The sequence below is a fragment of the Triticum dicoccoides genome, chromosome 4A, assembly GCF_002162155.2.
Source record: "Triticum dicoccoides isolate Atlit2015 ecotype Zavitan chromosome 4A, WEW_v2.0, whole genome shotgun sequence".
NCBI lineage: Eukaryota > Viridiplantae > Streptophyta > Magnoliopsida > Poales > Poaceae > Triticum > Triticum dicoccoides.
The window spans coordinates 458,546,237-458,567,499 of NC_041386.1; the positions used below are offsets into that span (position 1 = coordinate 458,546,237).

The window sequence follows — 21,263 nt, forward strand, 5'->3', positions numbered from 1 at the left end:
AGGGCTTTGGAGCATATCACTAAGCACTTTGAGCAAGCAAGTCATTAAGCAACACCTCATCCCCTTTTAATAGTATTGGTTTTTCCTATAGACTTAATGTGATCTTTAATCACTAAAATAGAAATGAATAGTCTTGAGCTTTTGCCAATCTTTGTCCTTAGCATCTTGAAGGGGTCACATCCTCTTGTCCATGTCACGTCTTTGTTAAACATTCTGAAATATACTAGATAAAAATATTAATTCAACAAAAAATATGTTAACATTAATTATCAAAATTATTTAGGAAGCACTTGTGCTTTCAGGTTTGAAGCCGGCGCACGAAACAACGTCAGCAAAAACTAAAACCTAACACACAAAACGGGGTTCCCGCACCTCCCGTCACGAGAGCAATAGGCGTGCCGAAAGAGAACCGCCGGCCTTGCCCGCGGGGAAGGGTGGAGATCTGAAGTGAGGGGGGTCTAGGAGGCGTCAACTAGGCAAGTATTTTCTCATTTAGTTTTTTTCCATCGACTTTCTGATTTAGTTTAGAAACACACATGTCATTGTGGGAATGTGTCCCCCGTAATTTGATCGCCATTTTGTATCGTGTCGCAGTATGGAAACACGACGCAAGCGTATGGGCACGTAAAGGGAAACTGGATGGTTCCGTGCCGGAGGAGGACGTGCATGCACGTGCACCGGTCCATCCATCATGTAAGAACGTAGGAAGTGTACACCAATGGCAAATTTATGGCTTATAAATAGCACGCATCTGCGTCGATCTCCGGCCACCACCACCCAACCCGCGGCCCCAAATCTCTCTCCCCGCTTTCCCGGAGACAGATCCAGCCATGGGCGCCGCGGCGAGGAGGGCGGCCGAGCAGGAGCAAAGCTGCAAGGCCACGGAGGACTTCGACGCCGCCAAGCCGCCGCCCTTCCGCATCGGCGACGTGCGCGCCGCCGTGCCCGCCCACTGCTGGCGCAAGAGCCCACTCCGGTCCCTCTCCTACGTCGCCCGCGACGTCGCCGTCGTGGCCGCGCTGGCCGTGGCCGCATGGTGGCTAAACAGCTGGGCCGTGTGGCCGCTCTACTGGGCAGCGCAGGGCACCATGTTCTGGGCGCTCTTCGTCCTCGGCCACGACTGGTACGCGCCTCTTCCTTCCTCCGGCCGACCGGCCGCCGCAATCGAGCGATTAGTTAACCAGATCGTCGCCGTCCCAGGCAATGCTGATTACTATTGAGATGCAGTAACGACTATTCTTGTAATGCAGTGGTCACGGGAGCTTCTCGGACAGCGGGACGCTCAACAGCGTCGTCGGCCACCTGCTGCACACCTTCATCCTTGTCCCATACAACGGATGGTTAGCATCTTTCGATTTATCTCCGCTTATAACATAAACACAGACAGTTTAGTATGCAACCATATGCTGAACCTGCACAGATTAGGAACACAAACGCTGCAAAATTTGGAGCATAAGTGATGCAGTTTGGTACTACAAATTCTGAAACTCTACGAATCGGGCTGCAATGCAATTTTCTATCATGAGTTTATTTAGGAAACAAATAAAAAATCATGAAAGGAGCTAAAATTTGGAGCAAACCGATGCAATCGACAAGATGCGAAACAGAGTTTCTCCCCCCATTATATTATATTAAACATAAAAGAAAAGAAAAGGTTGAGAGAAATATCTCCCGACAACAGTTTGAGTTGTTTAACACTAGTGCACAGTCCCCTACGTCGGCCACATTGAAAATTACACCCACATGGAGACGAAAACGATGGGCACAAGCCATGCGTCGTGCATGCCATGCAAGATTCTGAATTTTATTTTACTACTTATTTCGCAAGGTTCTGCATTTTCTTGTGCAGCAATTTATTTATTTATTTTTGCAGGGCAGCATCTGCATTTTCTTGTGCAGCAATTTATCAATTTTTTGCGGGGCAGCAATTAACGTTGATGCATTGATCTAGTGATGCTTTAGTTAGCTTTGGCTGATGGAGCATTTATGTTTGTTATGGCATAATTCAGGAGGATCAGCCACAGGACGCACCATCAGAACCATGGCCACATCGACAGGGACGAGTCATGGCACCCGGTTAGTAGTCCTACCCACATCGTACAAAACACTAGTACCCGCCAGCATTATTGCAATTCAGATTCAGAGCTGCTAGACCGCTTGACAGATATTTGTAGTCTAAGATATTGAATTATTCATATGTATACATTCTACTACTAGTAGGTAGTAAAAGGTTTGTGAGAGAGTTTGGCAGAATTGAGGTGAAGGGTGAAAAAGGACAAGCAAGCATTGCTTTCAGCTCAGCCTGAGATGCAGAGTGCACATGCAGTGGAGCAGGAGAGGGGAGAGAATACTGCTGCTACTCCCTCCGTTCCAAAATATAGCGCGCCCACGCTTTTCGAGGTTCAACTTTGACCATAAATTTAACCCACGAGACCGACTGCGGCGGGATCAAAAATTATATAATTAAAAACTTTTTTTGAATACGAATTCATTGGTATAATTTTTTCGCCCGCCGCAGTCGGTCTTGTTGATTAAATTAATGGTCAAAGTTGAAGCACGGAAACCGAGGACGCGCTATATTTTGGAACGGAGGGAGTAGTATATATGATTGATTAGGCTGCCAAACTAAACTGCCCCTAAAGATCCATCCATCCCAGCAAAAGCTAGCTAGCGAGATGTGGTCCGTCCTTTCCTAGATACTACTACTAATAATGCCAGCCAAGCACAAGCTGCGAGTGCCCGCTAAGTAGATCTACTCATCATGTCTGTCACGTGATCAGATCTGCATCCTGCCGCTGCCTGCTAAGTTGATCGCCGTATATCAGCAAAGATGCGCATCGAATCTTACCTTGGCTTTGCTTTGCTCTGCTAGTCTCCCACCAAACCAGACCATTTCATAATGCAAAGGTCCCTTTCATGTCGATTGCATGGCTGTCATTATCATAGTCATATCATAGACCAGCAGGCCTTGCCCTTTTCAGTCAGCCTCAGCTGCTTGTTGTGGAGTTGTGGTTGTGGCATCAGTCAATTGCAACTTTAACCAAGATCCTTAGCATTTAACCTCAGCTGATGCGGATATAACTGAATTGAGCAGATTACCGAGAATGTGTACAAGGAGATGGAGCCAAGCACCAAGAAGCTACGCTTCTCACTGCCATACCCGCTCCTGGCTTTCCCTGTCTACCTCGTAAGAATCTCCTTCTCTGATGATCGATTGTGCTCTGCATCCCCGAGTCTCAGCTGAAAAACTGCACTGAATCCGTCTTCTGCAATGGCTCAACACCTGCAGTGGTACAGAAGCCCGGGCAAGAACGGCTCGCATTTCAACCCAAGCAGCGATTTGTTCAGCCCCAAGGAGAGGCTTGACGTGATCGTCTCCACCACTTGCTGGTTCACGATGATCGCGCTGCTCATCGCCATGGCGTGCGTGTTTGGGCCGGTGCCGGTGCTCAAGCTCTACGGCGTTCCATATGCTGTAAGCGATTGCTAACGGTTTTCTTAGTACTGCTTGCTTCCAAGCTACTCGGACTGAACAACTAACTTGATTGTGGTATCATCCAATGTGTATCATATAAAACAGGTGTTTGTGATGTGGCTTGATTTGGTGACGTACCTTCACCACCATGAACACCAGGACCTCCCTTGGTATCGCGGCGAGGTACTTTCTATATTGATTATTGTTATTTTGGGGAAAATATATCAGTTAATTACAAGTATGTATATGAAAAACATCCATCTTCTACGCATAGTTCATGAGTTAGCAGCCTATTTCTCATGGCAGGTGGAACAGACATAGTTACAGAAAAATAGGATTACCTCATCTTCTGAACATCTTAGCTACTATTAGTGTTGATATTCAGTGAAAAATAATTATGCTACATAAACGTGTCTGTAATGTTGTTCCTTTCTGCGTGTTGAACTAGAATTTTCCCCCAACCACGGATGCAGTTTCGCCCTACCATGGTTTTACTATTTCACCAGCGCTCAATGTTCATTTGTCAACAACTAAACATATATTCTATGTAATCATCATTGCAGGAATGGAGCTACCTCCGTGGTGGCCTGACGACCGTGGACCGGGACTATGGATGGATCAACAACATCCACCATGACATTGGCACTCATGTCATCCACCACCTCTTCCCTCAAATACCTCACTACCACCTAGTAGAAGCAGTAAGCGCACTACTACTACTATGCTAAACATATATATGCACTTACCTACTAATGCTGAGTACTGTGTACTGAAACTACGGCTTTCTCCTTATTTTGTGAACAAAAAACAGACCAAGGCAGCAAGGCCAGTTCTGGGAAGATATTACCGCGAGCCAGAGAAGTCAGGTCCACTGCCACTTCACCTCTTCCATGTCCTCCTCGGGAGCTTGAGAGTCGATCACTTCGTAAGCGATGTTGGAGATGTTGTATTCTACCAAACTGACCCAAGCTTGAATGGCGATAACTGGACGAAAAATGGCAAGCACAAGTGATGTAAGATAGAGAGATATCATAGCCTGCTGGAGAAATTAGCAGAACGGGCTTCCTGCTAAAATCAAAGCATGTGGGTCTGCAACAACAGACAGGCTGTGTTGATTGGTTGATGAAATTCAGACCATTCATTAGAATTAGCATTCTCCAATTGTGGTTGTAGCTAGCAATGTTATTTTCAATCTTACCAGTTTTGGTTGTGGAGTTATGTAACAAATTAATGAACCTTCTTAGACTATTGATCAGTCTGGAGTTTGTATGCGCCGGGCCTGGGAGAGTGGGCATTAATTTTGTGAGCCAGATTAAGTGCTCTGCGCCGTTTTTCTGATCTGAGTTATATGCTTGCTAATTAGAGTGTACAGATGGGCTACTCATCTTTGTGTACTAGACTAACTAGATTGCTGGAACAGGGTTATGCATAATTATTACAAATTTCAACATGAACCTACACCACCATAAGCATAACAAGTTGGCAAAATTCCCAACACTGAAAATATGAAATGTTGGCCCACTAACCTTAAAATTTTCAATTTGAACCTTCGTTGCAAAACAAGTTGGCCAAACTCTTAGATGCTAAGTAGAATGTGAGCCACTAGCATTTACATATTTCAATATGAACCTACAAATTAGCAGGAGAAGTTGGCCAAACCTGGAATTACCCACTGATTATGGACTTCAGTACTCTACCTCTGCATCACCATATATAACAGTGATATATTGGCAAATCCACAAGTGTTACAATCAATATATACTTGCCGATATATATGAAGGCAATGCATCATCAACTATGCTACAAATTATTTCCCGGCAAAATAATGCTATACTATTGTGGACTAATAGCTAGAAATAATTACAATTATCGCTATACAGATACCATCATTTCACCATTCTAGAATTATTCTGGAGGAGAGCAAACCTCCAAAACCATTGTCTTCCCTGACTGCTGCCATGTCCTCACAGGCCACTAGTATAAGAGTGGAACTGCTGGCATGCTTACCACACTTGACCTTCAGTTCCCCAAGGCTTCCAGCGAACACCTGATCCAGCCAGGCCTGGAGAGGCCTCTTGCCCTCTGATGCCCATGCCGCTGCAATTATTTGCTCCATTGCACCGACATCAATTTCCAATGTGCAGCCGGAGCCCAGAACTTTGCGGAGTGTATTGCTCAACTCCTGCAGTACGTAGTCGGCGACTTTGTCAAAGTCGAATGGCTTGAAATCGATGGACTCGTCAACCAAACACAAGAGGCTGTCCATGGATCTCTCCGGAGTGCCATATGAGTTGTCATTGCTGCCGCTGTGGTCATCAGCATCGCTCGAACCATCCTCGTCGATGGGGAGGTTCAGGTCGAACGGAACACTTGATGTTCTGTGCAGTCGCTTGGAAATGCTCGGTGATTCTTGCTGCAGCTTTTCTTGGTCATCAGAAATGTTGAACTTTCGCTTGCTGACTGAACCCCCACAGTACAAAGATGCATGAATTTTGGCTAGAGGGTGCCCGGGGGAAACTATCACCTTATCACCGTGGCCTTCACCGGTGATCGCCGTACATGATTCTACCAGGATCTTCAGTTGATGTCCACTAGCTGCCAGGATCTTATCTTCAGTGAAAGTAAGACCCTCTTCCATTCCAACAGACACGCTTTTGGAGCCTCTGGTTGTTCTTGTTGACAGCACAACAATGGAGTCATTAATGTCAACTTCCTTGCCACGCAAGTCTCGGAATCTACCAGTCTTACTGGCATGAGTCAGAGTGTCCTGGAGAAGGCAGTCAGCTTTATCGACATTATCAAGGAAGATGACAGATCGCCGTTTCTTGCTCAGCTCGTCAACAATATAGTCAGTGCCAGTCTTTCCTCTGTAACTTGAGTCAGCCCAATCCTTGAGACTCAGGTCCAGATAAATCATGTTCTCTTTGCTGCCATGTACGAGCTCTGCAAGCGCCAAAGCAACTCTGCGTTTGGCCATGCAATCAGAACCATGAAAGCTAAACCACATGTCATTCTTCCTGCTTGCACCACGGCGCCTCTCCATTGACTTGCACCGCACAATGGAACCACAAATAGCACTCAAGGCTTCCTCCTGCCTTCCAACAACCTGGAACAAGCGTTCCACAAGTAGCTTGTAATTACTCAAATCAGAACCTTGTGCTGCGAGGTGTGAAGGTTTCTGCCAATGACCAAAAGCAGACAAACCTCCAGAAGCTGCTGAATGCTGAGCACTAGGTGATGTTTGCCCCATATTTGTGGAACTCTTGGAACAAGCAAAGGGTTGCGCAAAGATCTGCGGAGGCTTCAGATTCAAATTATCAACTTTCTTGGGTACAGATATCTCTGCATCAGCTACATGTTTGCAGCTGGCAGAATTTGTGCCCTTGGAAGAAGATTCATGAGGCGTGCCTAAAACCAAGTCAGTTGCCACAGATACGGCAGATGATGGTGACACGTGATCTTCGTGATGATCATGACAGTATGACAGGGTTTCATGTTGGGACTGCTTTTCATCACTCTTTGAAAACCCAGCTTGAAGCTCCAATGTAAGGTTGTCATTCCTTTGGTTAGAGATAGATGGGGGTGAAATACTCTTTGTGGTAGCATTGGTATGTGGAACAGACACTACAGAAGGTCTAATAACCTCCCTTTGAAGTGCAACTGATTCAGAACCTTTGCTCAGATTTTCTGCTCTTTCCCCATTGGCTGGAACACCAATATAATGCGGAAATAACTGGTATGGAACACTGTTGATCCTATGGCAGCCTTGGTGGAGCCGCAGGCAGTACTCGTTCCACTTCTTCTGTAGATTCGATATTTTTGAATTCAATACCATCTGATCTCTAACCTGCACTGAAGAAAAACTGTACATCTTTTATACCAATGATATTCAAAATTAAGCATCTATCAAAACGACGGCATATGCAACAATTATTTTACTTAGAAGTCACAGAATATGTAAGCCGCTTCACACCTTGACTGCATCAAATCCATTGTTAGCACCTATCGTGCTGCCATTCTGCAGCAGCGAAGGTAGACCTCCCTGGTGATGGTCTTCAGCTGTAATGCCACTTCCTCTAATGATAGTAGCAACTTCTTGCTCGTATCTATCATTGCACTGTTGACACCGAAGGGCCGGAGGACAAGAATTTGCTGTGAGGCTGTTAGCTTCGTAGGTATCGCTGACAAGTCCCCCAAAAGGAAGGAGCGCATCCATAAAGCTGCAAACACAAGTTTGACATCGTTAGGCCAAGATGACAGGAGCAAAATGAAGTACAGAGAACCCACATCAAGTCCTACTTCAATACGCCTATTCTGACTCTGCAGTTGCTTAAGTATAGAGGCTGGCATTTTTGGGTCCAATGCATCAGAACCTCATTGTTCAAACAGTACTTGCTGTATCAAAATAGAATAATGTCTTTTCATGAAAATGCATTTCTTTAATGTTTAAAACCTTGTTTGTTTCTCTCCTTTTATCTTTAGTGCCTTTAAATTTTTTTTTACCGAGGTACTCTGAATTCTTACACCCGATGACGGTGGAACAACAGGAATGATATACATACGACGAATTTCCGTACGACGACGGTACGACAGTACTCCATCACCCTTCGATGGAATAGCCGGATCAATATCTGACGCGGGATAGTAGTATCATACAGAGATCGTATAAAAAATGTCAGACGCAAAGCAATATTGGTGGAACAAACCATCTACCTTATGAATTAAATAGGACAGCTTAAAATTGTCAAAGGAGCAAAGAAGTTCTTTAAAATAACCTAAATGAACAAACAAGAAGCTAATGAATGAGTAAACAAACGAGCAAAAACCATCAATACATCACACAAAAGGAAGATGGTCAAGAAGAATTTAAAATAGTAACCCGCTCCCAGAGAGTGGAAATATGTAATCTTCTCGTTGATATTTAAAATAAACCGGTCATGTATAAAAAAATAAAAAAATATATATAACATGGAGCAGAAACACTAGGGGTCTTTAGCACAGGTAATCAGGGATAGAGGTATCACTGTCAATCTTAGAAACAGAAGTTGCAAACCCTGATTGTGATGATCTATAGTATCTGAACTGAAGATGTACCCACTGTGGAAAAAAAACTTCCAGGTGGCAAACTCCTTACCATTGAAACCTCTAAAGGACAACGGAATCACGCGGATGAAAATCAAAACCATGACATCCTCAGTAACACAACTTCAGTCTGTACTTTACTCGAGCATCAACGTAACCTCCAAAGGCCATAACAACACACCTCAAGATAAGAGGCCATAACAACACACCTCAAGATAAGAGGCCATAACAACACACCTCAAGATAAGAGGCCATAACAACACACCTCAAGATAAGAGGCACGCTTATAAGTCAATAACTTAAGCATGCATATTACCAGGTCAAGCACTGAGAAAACAACTGTACTAGTACTAAACGGGATGAGTAAAAACATTCAGAAAACAATCGACATCACGAAAAAGCTGTATCCATGTAGAATATTTAAAGACCTCTGTATAAACTCGACCAATCAGACATGGTAGAAAAATAATCAGGCCAATGGGCATACAGACAAATCTACACTCAAAACATTACTAAACTAATAGTACGCCGATCATTGGAGTAAGAACTACTGTAGTAATCCTTGTTAGTAGTAACCAGACATCTAAGGAACATCCGAATATGATAAACAAAAGGTGCGCACGCGCACACGCCAGTCACCACAATGGATGCCAATCAACTCAATCCTAAGCATAAACAATTGGCGGAAGGTAGAAAGAGAAGAGAATAGGATTCACCTTGCAGGCTTGGAGAAAGCCGCGGCGGTGGTTGCCTGAGGGATGAGCGCAGCGGGGCTGCCTCCGGCGCGCACTGCCGTGATCGGCAGCAGCTGGAGCTCCCAATCCTTGTCGAGCAAGGGGAATTTGGACAAGAAGGTGAGGTAGGTCTCGTACGTGGCCGACCAGCCCATCACCCAGACACGGCCAGCTCTGTGCGTCTCCAGCACTCGCGTCACCTCCGCCACCACCCGGCGCCCCATCTCCTGGAGCTCGCCGTCGTTGGGGACCAGTTCTTTGAGGTCACCGATGCTTATCATGAGGCCGGAGGTGGCGCTTGCCATGGCGGCCGCCACGCCGAGCTCCGTCTGGTCGATGGAGCTTGGACCGACGGGGAGGACACGGTACGGCGAGAGGGCGGCGAAGTCGGCAGCGGCGGAGGCGGCCCCGACGCCGACGAGCATGGGGTTGCGGCCTCGGGCGAGGACCTCGCCGATGCGGCGGAAGTTCTCCTCCCCGGTGCCGCCGGCGAGGCTCCCTGCAGCTGGCGAAGGCACGTCGGCGTCGTCGGCGGCGGCGAAGCTGCAGAGGAAGAGAGGCGGCGGGCGGCTCCGCGTGGGGAGGCGGCCGAGCATGGGCATGGGCGGCGCAGGGCGGAGGATGGCGAGCTTGATGTCGCCGCTGTGGAAGCCCGCGTCGCCGAAGACGCGGCTGACGAGGGGGTCGTCGAGGATGGCGAGCACGAGCTGCGAGAGCTCGACCTTGACGGCGGCGGGGGCCTGCGCGGTGGCCGCCTGGTGGTAGAAATGGAAGGTGTCCGGGTTGCGGCGCTGGTTGGCCTGCGAGCGCTTGACGGCCGCCATGAGCGAGTTGGAGACGGGCGGCTCCGCGTCGTCGGCGCCAGAGGCAGAGGAGGCGGAGGGGAGCCTGTCGAGCGAGACCGCGAAGCAGAGCTCGAGCGCCTTGAGCTGGACGCGCGGGGCGTAGGCGGCGCTGCGTGCCCGCGCGAGCGCGTCGCGGAGGAGCGGCGGGGCGGGAGGGGCGAGCAGGGCGGAGATGAGGTGGAGCGAGGTTGTCTGCGCGTGGGCGCGGCGGCGCGCGGAGACGACGGCCGCGTCGAGGGCGGTGACGGCGGCCGGCGAGAGGCACTGCCGCGCCGCGGCCACCGGCGTCGGCATCGCCGGCGCACGCACGCGTGGAGGGCTGGGGCTGGGATTGGGATTGGGGTTAGGGGAGTCGAGCGGGCCAGTGACAGGTGGTAATCACCGGAGGGACCTGGCTGCTATTACTTTTCCGCGCACGCACACTGATCACTGGACGGGTGACGAGGCCGAAACTTCTGAGGGGCGGATTGCTAATAGAGGAAACATCCGGGGGCCGACGGTCGCTGGAACCTGGAAGAAAAATAATTGGCAGGAAGGCAGGTGAAGGGGTTTATATATGCCATTTGGGTGATGATGATATCTGCTCTTCCTCTTTTCGGTGATGCGGTGGGGGCCACCTGACAGCGACGGTGATGGCGACAGTGAGTGCTGCTGCTTTCTGGAGTGGGGGAAAATGAAAAATATTAATTTGGTGGAGGGAGCACCAAGGCATCGCATATATGCAGCTGAGCTCAGTGGCAGTACAGATTCTTCTTTTGGGTAGACCACTGTGCTGCGCTGCAGCCAAGCTAGATTGTTCTCTTCTCCTGCAAAAGTGGGCGAAAGACAGTACCACCACCACCCATGAGATATGCAAAATCCTTCTAGGAAACTTGTTTCAAAAAAAAAAAAATCCTTCTAGGAAAGGCACCGGGATCTAGCGCTATGGATACCCCCGGCTGGGACAGCACAAGGCTTGGGTTTACTGCAAATTTTGGCTCATTGGCCTATCGGCAAAGATGTCATATTAATTGAAACGAAATGATGCAAAATTGCTGTGTTGGCGGAAAGATAAGGTTTACATCATTTCAGTTAGTTTCCCTCTCTTTTTCCCCGTCTCTGCATGTGAAATCATTCATGCAAACAAAAGAGTTTCCTATCGCGAAAATAGCCCTCAACTTTAGTTGGACAGGGACACCTGCGCTGCTCTTAGGATTCCACTGGTGCACCCAGTTGGTTTATTCTCAGCTCACATCTCATCCAAAAAGGTGTACAGGAAATATCTCTACCCTGCAAGCTGGTGTATTTTACATGTCGTGTTGTAACTAAGAGTATCTACAACGGGGCGTCCCAAACCCTTCTCGTATGTCTGGCAGATGGCCCGGTCAGTGACCGGTAAAAAAAAAAATCAAGACGGGCACCTCAAATCGGCATAAACGTCAGGGCCGACCGGCACCCCTCATATCTAACCTAAATATAAGGCGGATATGAGAACACCTGGGCACGCCCAGACGCGTCCGCCACGTCGGTTCCGGCCCACACCGACCCACCCGACCCCACGTATAATCATCCATATCCGCTCTCCGGACCAAACGCTAGCCACTTCATTTCACTTCACTCTGCCCACAAAACTCTCATTCGGCTTTCTCCGGCATGGGCAGCGGATCCGAGTTCTACACTTTCAGATCCGTCGACCCCGAGCTCATCCAACGCGATCCCGAGAAGGAGATTGAAAGCACAAGTGCTTCTTAGGTGATTTTGGTAATTAATGTCAACATACCTCTTGTTGGACTAATACTTCTACTTAGTATGTTTCAGGTAAGTTCAACAATGGAGTGGCATGGACTAGAGGATGTGGAACCCCTTCAAGATGCTGAGGACAAGGCATTGGCTCAAGCTCAAAGCTCAGGATTCTACATTTTATTTTAGTCATCCAAGATCACAATTGAATCCATAGGAAATCCAATACTATTTAGAGGGGATGAGGTGTTGCTCAATGGCTTGCTTACTCAAAGTGCTTAGTGATATGCTCCAAAGCCTTCAACCACTTTCTCATATCCACATATGTCCCAAACCAAAAGTCAAACTCGGCCCCACCGAAACTTTCTATCCGGCGCCACCGAGTTCTCTTGACATAGCCACTGCCAGAAACCCTAATCAATTCGGTCTCACCGATGGGATCTCGGTCTCACCAAGATGGGATTGCAAACTCTCTGTTGCCTATTGCAATAATTTCGGTCCCACCGAGACATGCAATCGGTCCCACCGAGTTTGCTTGGCCAACTCTCTGTTTTGCTTATTACCCAAATCGGTCCCACCGAGTTTGTGTAATCGGTCAAACCGAGATGAGGCTTTACCCTAACCATAGCACATCGGTCCCACCGAAATGCCTAACGGTCACATTTTGAACTAAATCGGTCTGACCGAGTTTCATGATTCGGTCCCATCGAGTTTGGTAATTTGTGTGTAACGGTTAGATTTTGTGTGGAGGCTATTTATACCCCTCCACCTACTCTTCATTCGTGAAAAAGCCATCAGAACATGCCTACACTTCCAACATACATTTTCTGAGAGAGAACCACCTACACTTGTGTTGAGGTCAAAATATTCCACTCCAACCACATAAATCTTGATCTCTAGCCTTCCCCAAGTTGCTTTCCACTCAAATCATCTTTCCACCAAATCCAAATCATGTGAGAGAGAGTTGAGTGTTGGGGAGACTATCATTTGAAGCACAAGAGCAAGGAGTTCATCATCAACACACCATTTGTTTACCTCTTGGAGAGTGGTGTCTCCTAGATTGGTTAGGTGTCACTTGGGAGCCTCCGTCAAGATTGTGGAGTTGAACCAAGGAGTTTGTAAGGGCAAGGAGATCGCCTACTTCGTGAAGATCTACCCGAGTGAGGCAAGTCCTTCGTGGGCGACGGCCATGGTGGGATAGACAAGGTTGTTTCTTCGTGGACCCTTCGTGGGTGGAGCCCTCCGTGGACTCGCGCAACCGTTACCCTTCATGGGTTGAAGTCTCCATCAACGTGGATGTACGATAGCACCACCTATCGGAACCACGCCAAAAATCGCTGTGTCTCCAATTGCGTTTGCACACTCCAATCCCATCCCCTTACATACTTGCAACTTGCATGCTTTACTTTCCGCTGCTCATATACTCTTGTCATGCTTGCTTGATATGTATTGTGAATGTTTAAACTTGTGCCAAAACTCCACTTCAACTTAAAGAAATTAAAAACTGCAACTTTTCTTACTTAGAGTCTATTCACCCCCCCCTCTAGACACCTCTTCTCGATCCTTTCAATTGGTATCAGAGCTTTGGTCTCCATTGCTTTGGTTTAATCACCATTGGAGGAAGTTGGATGAGTCTATGTTGGGGAGTCTTAGACGTAGAGTGCCTATTCTTGATGGAGAGTTCTTTCATGAGTGGAAAAATGAGATGCTTGGGATTTTCAATGAATATCATTTGACCAAGTACATTACTACTCCTTGTGCTCGCATTGTTGATCCTTTGCATCCTACCCTTGATGAGTCTATTGACATGATCCGTAATCTTAGAATGGTCAATTTAATCATTAGAGGTTTGCCTAGAAACTTGATTGCTAGCTTGCCTACTTTTGATTGTGCCTACACCTTATGGAGATTCCTTGAGGAACGATTCCCAAATTATTCCTTGAAAATTCTAGATGAGATTCATCATAAGTCTATTGCCTTGAGTAAGATGAGTTCTAATGATCCCAAGTTTCGTGATTGCTTATTTGAGCTTACTAATCTTACGAGTGCAAAAGGAAATGTTGGAATTATTAGCAATATCATTTCCGAAGTCATTAGAATCCATAGAGATGAACATTGTTACGGTCATACTTCTAATGAATTACCCTCTCTAGGAGTTGATCCATCACATGACGATGTTGAACATGGATACTATGATGAGGATGAGGATAGTGACCATGATCTTGATGATGCGATGAGAAACTTTGGTCTTATGGCTAATCTTCGCGGCTACATGGCTGGAGGAAAGGAATGGGTCCTTGATAGTGGATGTACTGATCATATGACCGGAGACAAAGATATGTTTCGTGAGCTTGCTGAAAACGACGGCCCTCGAAAGTATGTCACTTTTGGTGATAACTCAAAGGGTACGGTGGTTGGCCTCGGTAAGGTGGCCATCTCACATGATAGCTCCATACAAAACGTCATGCTCGTTGAATCTCTTGGGTACAATTTACTTTCAGTATCTAGACTTGCTGATTTCGGTTTCAATGTCCTATTTACTGAAGTAGACTGCCAAGTGTTTCGAAGAGACAATCATAAAATGGTCGTTACCGGTATACGTAGAGGTGATCTTTACATTGTTGATTTCACTAAAAAGGCTCGACCTAGAACTTGCTTAATTGCTAAATCCTCTAAAGGCTGGTTGTGGCATAGAAGGCTAGGTCATGTGGGCATGCGAAATCTTGATAAGCTTATTAAAGGTGATCATATCCTTGGAGTAAAAGATGTCATATTTGACAAGGATAGACTTTGCAGTGCTTGTCGGGCAGGAAAATAAGTTGGAGGGAGTCACCCCGTGAAGAACATCATGACCACGAGAAGACCGCTCGAGCTACTTCACATGGATCTCTTTGGTCCCAATGCCTACAAGAGTCTCGGTGGTAACTCATTTGGTCTAGTTATAGTCGATGATTTTCAAGATTTACGTGGGTGTTCTTCCTTGATGATAAACCGCAGGTCCGAAAGATCTTCAAAAACTTCACTAGGAAGGCCCAAAATCAATTTGAAGTGAAGATCAAAAAGGTTCGCAGCGACAATGGAACGGAGTTCAAGAACGCAAATGTGGATACCTTTCTTGACGAAAAGGGGATTTCACACGAGTTATCGGCTATGTACACACCTCAACAAAATGGAGTTGTTGAGAGGAAGAACCGGACCCTTATTGAGATGGCAAGAACGATGCTTGATGAGTACAAGACTCCAAAACACTTTTGGGCGGAAGCGGTTGAGACAGCTTGTCATGCAACAAATCGCTTGTATCTTCACAAGCTACTCGGCAAGACGGCATACAAGCTCCTCACCGGTAACAAACCCCAAGTTGGATACTTTCGAGTATTCGGCTCAAAGTGCTATTGTCGGTGTCAAAACCGGCGGATCTCGGGTAGGGGGTCTCGAACTGTGCGTCTAGGCCGGATGGTAACAAGAGGCAAGGGACACGAAGTTTTACCCAGGTTCGGGCCCTCTTGATGGAGGTAAAACCCTACGTCCTGCTTGATTAATATTGAACATCTGGGTGTTACAGGAGTAGATCTACCACGAGATCAGAGAGGCTAAACCCTAGAAGCTAGCCTACGGTATGATTGTATGTTGTGATTGTTGTCCTACGGACTAAAACCCTCCGGTTTATATAGACACCGGAGAGGGTTAGGGTTACACAAGGTCGGTTACAAATGAGGAGATATCCATATACGTATTGCCTAGCTTGCCTTCCACGCCAAGTAGAGTCCCATCCGGACACGAGACGAAGTCTTCAATCTTGTATCTTCATAGTCTAACAGTCCGTCCAATAGAGATAGTCTGGCTGTCCGGAGACCCCCTAATCCAGGACTCCCACAGTAGCCCCTGAACCAGGCTTCAATGGCGATGAGTCCGGCGCGCAGTTGTCTTCGGCATTGCAAGGCGGGTTCCTTCTCCGAATACATTACAGAAGAAGTTGAATACGAGGATAGTGTCCGACCCTGCAAAATAAGTTCCACATTCCACCATAGAGAGAATAATGCTTTCGCAGATCTAATCCGCTAGCTTGTTTTGGCAATATGACGTTACGTCGTGGCCCGGTGATTATTCGAATCGTTTCTCTTAACCAGCCCCGCACATAACGCGAGGCAGTTTCTTGACACGTCTTGCCAAAGCGGAGATCATGTTCCCCTGATTACGGGATTCTCATTAATGCGGTTCGTGGGTAACCCAACCGTGTCTAGGACTCCTAGATTATAGCTAAGTCCAAAACGGCTACGGAGAGGACGCTTGAGGTTCACCCTCTTTATAAGGAGACAAGGTTTTCGCTTTTTCCCTCTCGTGCTCAACCAAACCCTTCCCGCGCCTCAAGTTCTAACACCCAAAGCCTAGGTTAGGTGCTCCGGATCTTCAATCATGTCCGGATCCAGCCTTCAAGGTCGATGGATGCCCTCCTCCGTGATGGAAGAGGACATTAAGAAGTTGAGGGAGGCCAGATACCTGACCGCCGAGGTTTCGCATCGGCTGCCTGCCCGAGGGCAGGTCATCCCTACTCCCGAACCCAATGAGAACGTTGTGTTCGTCTCCCACTTCCTCCGAGGTCTAGGCCTCACTCTGGATCCTTTCGTCAGGGGCTTGATGTTCTATTACGGGTTAGATTTCCACGATCTAGCCCCGGACTCCTTTCTCCACATCACGACATTTATCATTGTGTGTGAGGCCTTCCTCCGTGTGACCCCTCACTTCGGCCTGTGGCTCAAGACCTTTGAATTACAACCGAAGGTGATCGAGGGGCAGCATGCAGCGTGCGGAGGTGCATCAATAGGCAAGATGGCAGGAGCTCCATGGCCGAAAGGTTCCTTTCCAGAGGTATCCGAATTATGGCAACGGGAGTGGTTCTATGTCACGGCTCCCAGAAGTGCCAAGTGGGCGGCTGCCCCCGCTTTCCACCCGGGCCCCCCACCACAACTGATGTCATGGATTAGCTGGGGCCTGAGCTGGGGTCCAGCCAAGGACGTGCCTATGCTGCAAAGCCGCATCCGAGATCTCTTCGAGGGAGATTTCAATTTGGTTGCGGTAATACAAGTTATGCTGGTTCGCCGAGTCCAGCCTTGCAAACGCCGGCCCCTGTGCTTCTGGGAGTTCAACCCAGAGGGACCACGTGCCATTCAAAGTTTTCTCAGCCTGACGCGCGAGGAGATGTACAAGTCATTCTTCGGACCTCAAGTGGAGTGTCCGGATATCACCGAGGACGTGGGCCTGAGGAGTAACCGCGCTGCCGAACAAGTAAGAAATCCTCTAGCCGAACACACTGTCTTTTATTCAAGGTTATTTTTGAGAGTTCGCCTTTTGACCAGGACTGGCTAACAAAGGCGAAGATGATTCGGTGTTTGGCCCCCCTCCCTGAGGGTTTAGAAAATCCGGTTTTGGAGAAGATGCTCGAGGTCGCACCTTGCCCGGAGCCCTTGAAGGAAGATACCGGGGGGAATAATACGGGCGAATGCGGGCCCCCATCGCTACCCGCTCCGACAGAGGGAACGAGCGTTTCCACAAAGGAGGACGACCGAGGGAGGAAAAGGACTGCTTCCGAGGATCCGGAAGCCGAAGCCTCCAAACGGGAGAAGAAGTCTCCCATAGAGGGTCCTGCCTCGGGGGGTGCTTCTGCCGCACAAAGTCTGCGAGGGGATCTGCCCTCCAACGAGTCGTAAGTGATCCAAAATATTTTAATAGTACGAGTATGCTATCTTTTTCCTCTTAGAAAACAACTACCGCATATATCTTGCAGTTCGGGCCTAAGCCCCTCTCAAATGAGTTCGTCTTCAGGGGATCTTCTTTCGGAGATGATGGAGAGTGAAACGCCTCCCCCAGACTCCTCTGCTCCAGAAGCGGGCGACCCCGAAGTGTCGTCGCGGAGGGCCTCTCCGGATCCGGTGAGGCCAGAAGATAGTCCCGTAGACCCCAGAAGTCCCCAGTGTCCGGCCCCCGAAGAGAGCATACGAAAGAGTCCGGCACCGTCTAGTGTGCGATCGGACGTTCTGAGGGAGTTGGTGGGGCGAGCGGCCATCTCAAAAGAGCACCGTACGCTGATGGGTACGGTGATGGAGATAATCTCGTCCGCTGAAAGCGGATTACATGAAGCCTTTATGAGTCTATTGACAGGCTTCGAGGTATGTGAGATAATATGTGATAGTACTGCACATGTTATAGTAGCCCCTGAGACTCTGGTTGTCGTCGAGAATGGCGGCGAACAGAGGATCAAATTCCCAGGCAATAACCAATCTGCTTTTATGCGCAGGTGGTGGGAGCTCCGGTGGCTAGCCAGACTAGGGAGTTTGCCCAATTAAAACGGCAACTGGATGCAGTAGACGCCGACATCGAGCTTGTTAACAAGAGGCTTGACGAGGCACAAGGTAAGTGTTATTATCCGGTGAACGCCACATAGTAAGAGCAGCATAATGCCAGTATCTTTAATATGTTGTGACTGCAGATGGGGCTGCCACCGTGGAAGCCTTGCTGGCGGAACTTGCCCGAGCCAAGGAACAAGCGAGGAGTAGTAATGCGGCTGCTTTGAAGGCGGCCGAAGAGTTGAAAGCTGAGAAGGCCGCACATTGCAAGAGCCAAGAGAAGATGGCCAAGATGGCCGTAGGATTGAAAGACACTGCCGACCGTTGCCGGGTCCTTGAGAAAGAGAACCAAGCAAAGGCAACGGACCTTGAGAAGGCCGCGGCGGCAGACAAAGACACCCGTTCTGCTATGAGAGCGAAGAAGGAGGAGCTGCGGGAAGCCGGGGATATTGCGTCTGGAAAACCCTTCATGTTACGGAGGAAGTTCGGAGATCCACGGTATGCCCCTCTGGATCGGCTGTGGAGCTCGGCAGATGCGTATATAGATTTGGTGGCGAGCACTGCCGATGCGGCCAAGTACTTCCAAGGTCAGACAGATCGTGAAGTGGACAAGCTGTTCTAGACGCAATTCCACGTTCCAGAGCATCCCCTTTCATTGACTGACCGGCTAGCCGAATGGGCCGAACTGAATAGGTTGTCCGGACTCGCCATGAGGTCTCTTGTGGATCAATTATGGTCAAAAGGGCCTAAGCCGAACAGCCATTTCAGCTTAGTGCAGCAGCTCCTTGATGCGGTGTCGTGCATTAATGCGATGAAGAGGTCGGCGTGCATAGAAGGCTTGCGGATGGCCCTTGCCCGTGTTAAAGCATACTGGGCGGAGATGGACGCTACCACTGTTGCGGCGCAGGGTTCGGCCATAGGCCGTGTGGCTGCCGAACACTATTTCGAGGAAGTTCTCGAGGGTGCTCGTTTGATAGAGGCCCAGTGCTCGAAAAATATTATGTTTGAGTGATATGTATTCTCATTGTAAACATAATGCTTTTGTGAAGTTTTTATAAGGCTGTGTTTATACTTTTGCCTGAAAGTAGTATGATGCCTCCTGTGCGGCCGTTTACGTATACATGTGTATAACCTGAAATATTGCAGCCGTCGGCTTCAACCCCCATGCATATAATGCGGAGGTGCTCGCAAAAAACGCGTGTTCACACTTAACCCAACGTCTTGGTCCTGATAAGGAGGTGATAGCACAGCGAGCGAGGCAACCGGACTATAATGCTTGAACACTTTCACGTAGCCATAGGAGTTTGACAGTGGGGCTACTAGATAGCCCCTGGTGGCTCCACACTCTCCCGATCGCGGGGTGCACATATGCCTGGCCGGAAAGCGGCCCTTCGTTAAGGCGGAGGAATTCTAAAATTCCGATAGGTCATCGAGTGGTTGACCAGTCTCACGCTATATCATGACAGTCAGTTTTCAGCTTTCTCTATTGAGGCGCTCGTCCGGATGAACCAGTGCACAATCACAGTAGTTCTCCTGGTGCTACCTTAGCCGGCAAAGTGGAACGTAAGGCACCAAAACACAGGAGCCGGGCAAACCCAACATTTGACCAAAGACAATGATTCGGAGCTGATGCATATAAGGCCGAACTTGCGACACCGAACACTCCCTAAGGTATTCGGTCTTTATGGTATAAACCGGGCCAAAATAGTGCCGCTTGTAAGAAGCCCCTTGTGTCCAGGTACGTGCGTTATTCTGACGTGGCCACATGCCAAGACGTCAGCATCCTTCTCAATTATGTTGAGAATTCAGTGGATATGTATCAACAAGAGACAATAAAAAAAGGTTTACGCAGGGTCTTAATCTAAAAAGAATCCTTGGAGCGGGTCCCTGCTGCACGTCTGCGCCTGTGTCTCCGTTGTGACGTATCCTAGACGGGTGTAGCACGATGATTATCTGTAAAAGAGAGGAGCTTTGGTAAAAAAGCTATCGTGCAAAAAGATATTTTTTTAAATAAATCATGTATAATTCAAGGTGAGTAAGAATTGCCACTTGTTTGCGCCCGTGGAGCCCCTTGTATTGTAATAGGGGACCTGTTAATTAGTTGGTGAGGCCGTTTTTAGTGTGGCCGCACGCTCTTCGGTGCACAGAAATCGCTTAATATTTCCGTTCACTGTAATGATGCCACGTGGACCGGGCATCTTGAGTGTGAGGGAAGCATAGTGTGGTATTGGATTAAAGCGAGCGAGAGCTTCGCGTCCGAGTAGTGCTTGATAGCCACTTTGGAACGGAGCGATGTGGAAGGTTAGTTGTTTGCTACGGAAGTTATCGGGGAAGCCGAATATAACGTTTAGTAGCAGGGAGCCCGTGCAACGAGCCCCTAGGCCTGGCATTACTCCTTTAAAGGTAATGTTGCTATGGTGAATTTTTGTTGGGTCTATCCCCATTTCGCGGATTGTATCCTGGTATATCAGGTTTAGACTACTGCCACCATCCATCAGGACTCGTGCGAGGCGGTATCCGTCAATTATTGGGTCTAATACTAGGGCAGCCCATCCTGCACGCCGGATACTTGCTGAGTAATCACGATGGTCGAAAGTGATCAGTTGAGACGACCAGTGGCAGGACTCCGCGGTGATAGGCCTTCGGGCATATTTTTCTGGGAGTGTCGTTTTGTTTTTTCCATTGATCACGTGTAGCACGTTTACTGTTTTGACTTCTGGTGGAAATTTCTTTTGTTTCCTAGCATCTCCCTTGAGAGGCTCATTCTCATCTTCGCTTGGTGTATCCTCCCCCTTGTGTATAGCGTTGAGCTTGCCGGACTGCTTGAAGACCCAACATTCTCTGTGGGTATGATTGGCTGGTTTTCCAGGGGTGCTATGGACCTGACATATTTGTTCCAGAATTTTATTCAGGCTGGACAGTTCGTCTCTAGCGCCTTTAGAGGGCGGCTTTTGACCTGGCCGAGAGCTTTTGAATCCGACGTTTACTGCCGTGCTCTTCGTGCTGTCTCCTTTGTTTCGGCGTTTGTTATTGTTGTTGCGCCGTGATTTCCCGTTTCCATCTCTAA

The 21,263-nt window shown here is 48.2% G+C and overlaps 2 protein-coding genes across 2 annotated transcripts; one reads left to right on the forward strand and one right to left on the reverse strand.

Moving 5' to 3' along the window:
• The first annotated feature begins 757 nt into the window (after positions 1–757).
• LOC119286162 (fatty acid desaturase DES3-like) lies at positions 758–4,788 on the forward strand. The gene is made up of 8 exons (XM_037565515.1): positions 758–1,123; positions 1,251–1,340; positions 2,010–2,076; positions 3,095–3,187; positions 3,290–3,475; positions 3,581–3,658; positions 4,039–4,176; positions 4,287–4,788. The coding sequence occupies exons 1-8, from the start codon at positions 831–833 to the stop codon at positions 4,485–4,487; spliced, it is 1,146 nt and encodes a 381-aa protein (XP_037421412.1). The 5' UTR covers positions 758–830; the 3' UTR covers positions 4,488–4,788.
• Positions 4,789–5,140: 352 nt separating this feature from the next.
• Positions 5,141–10,659, reverse strand: LOC119286161 (protein DWARF 53-LIKE-like). The gene is made up of 3 exons (XM_037565514.1): positions 9,274–10,659; positions 7,449–7,695; positions 5,141–7,322 (listed from the first exon to the last, which is right to left on the reverse strand). The coding sequence occupies exons 1-3, from the start codon at positions 10,428–10,430 to the stop codon at positions 5,367–5,369; spliced, it is 3,360 nt and encodes a 1,119-aa protein (XP_037421411.1). The 5' UTR covers positions 10,431–10,659; the 3' UTR covers positions 5,141–5,366.
• Positions 10,660–21,263: the final 10,604 nt, after the last annotated feature.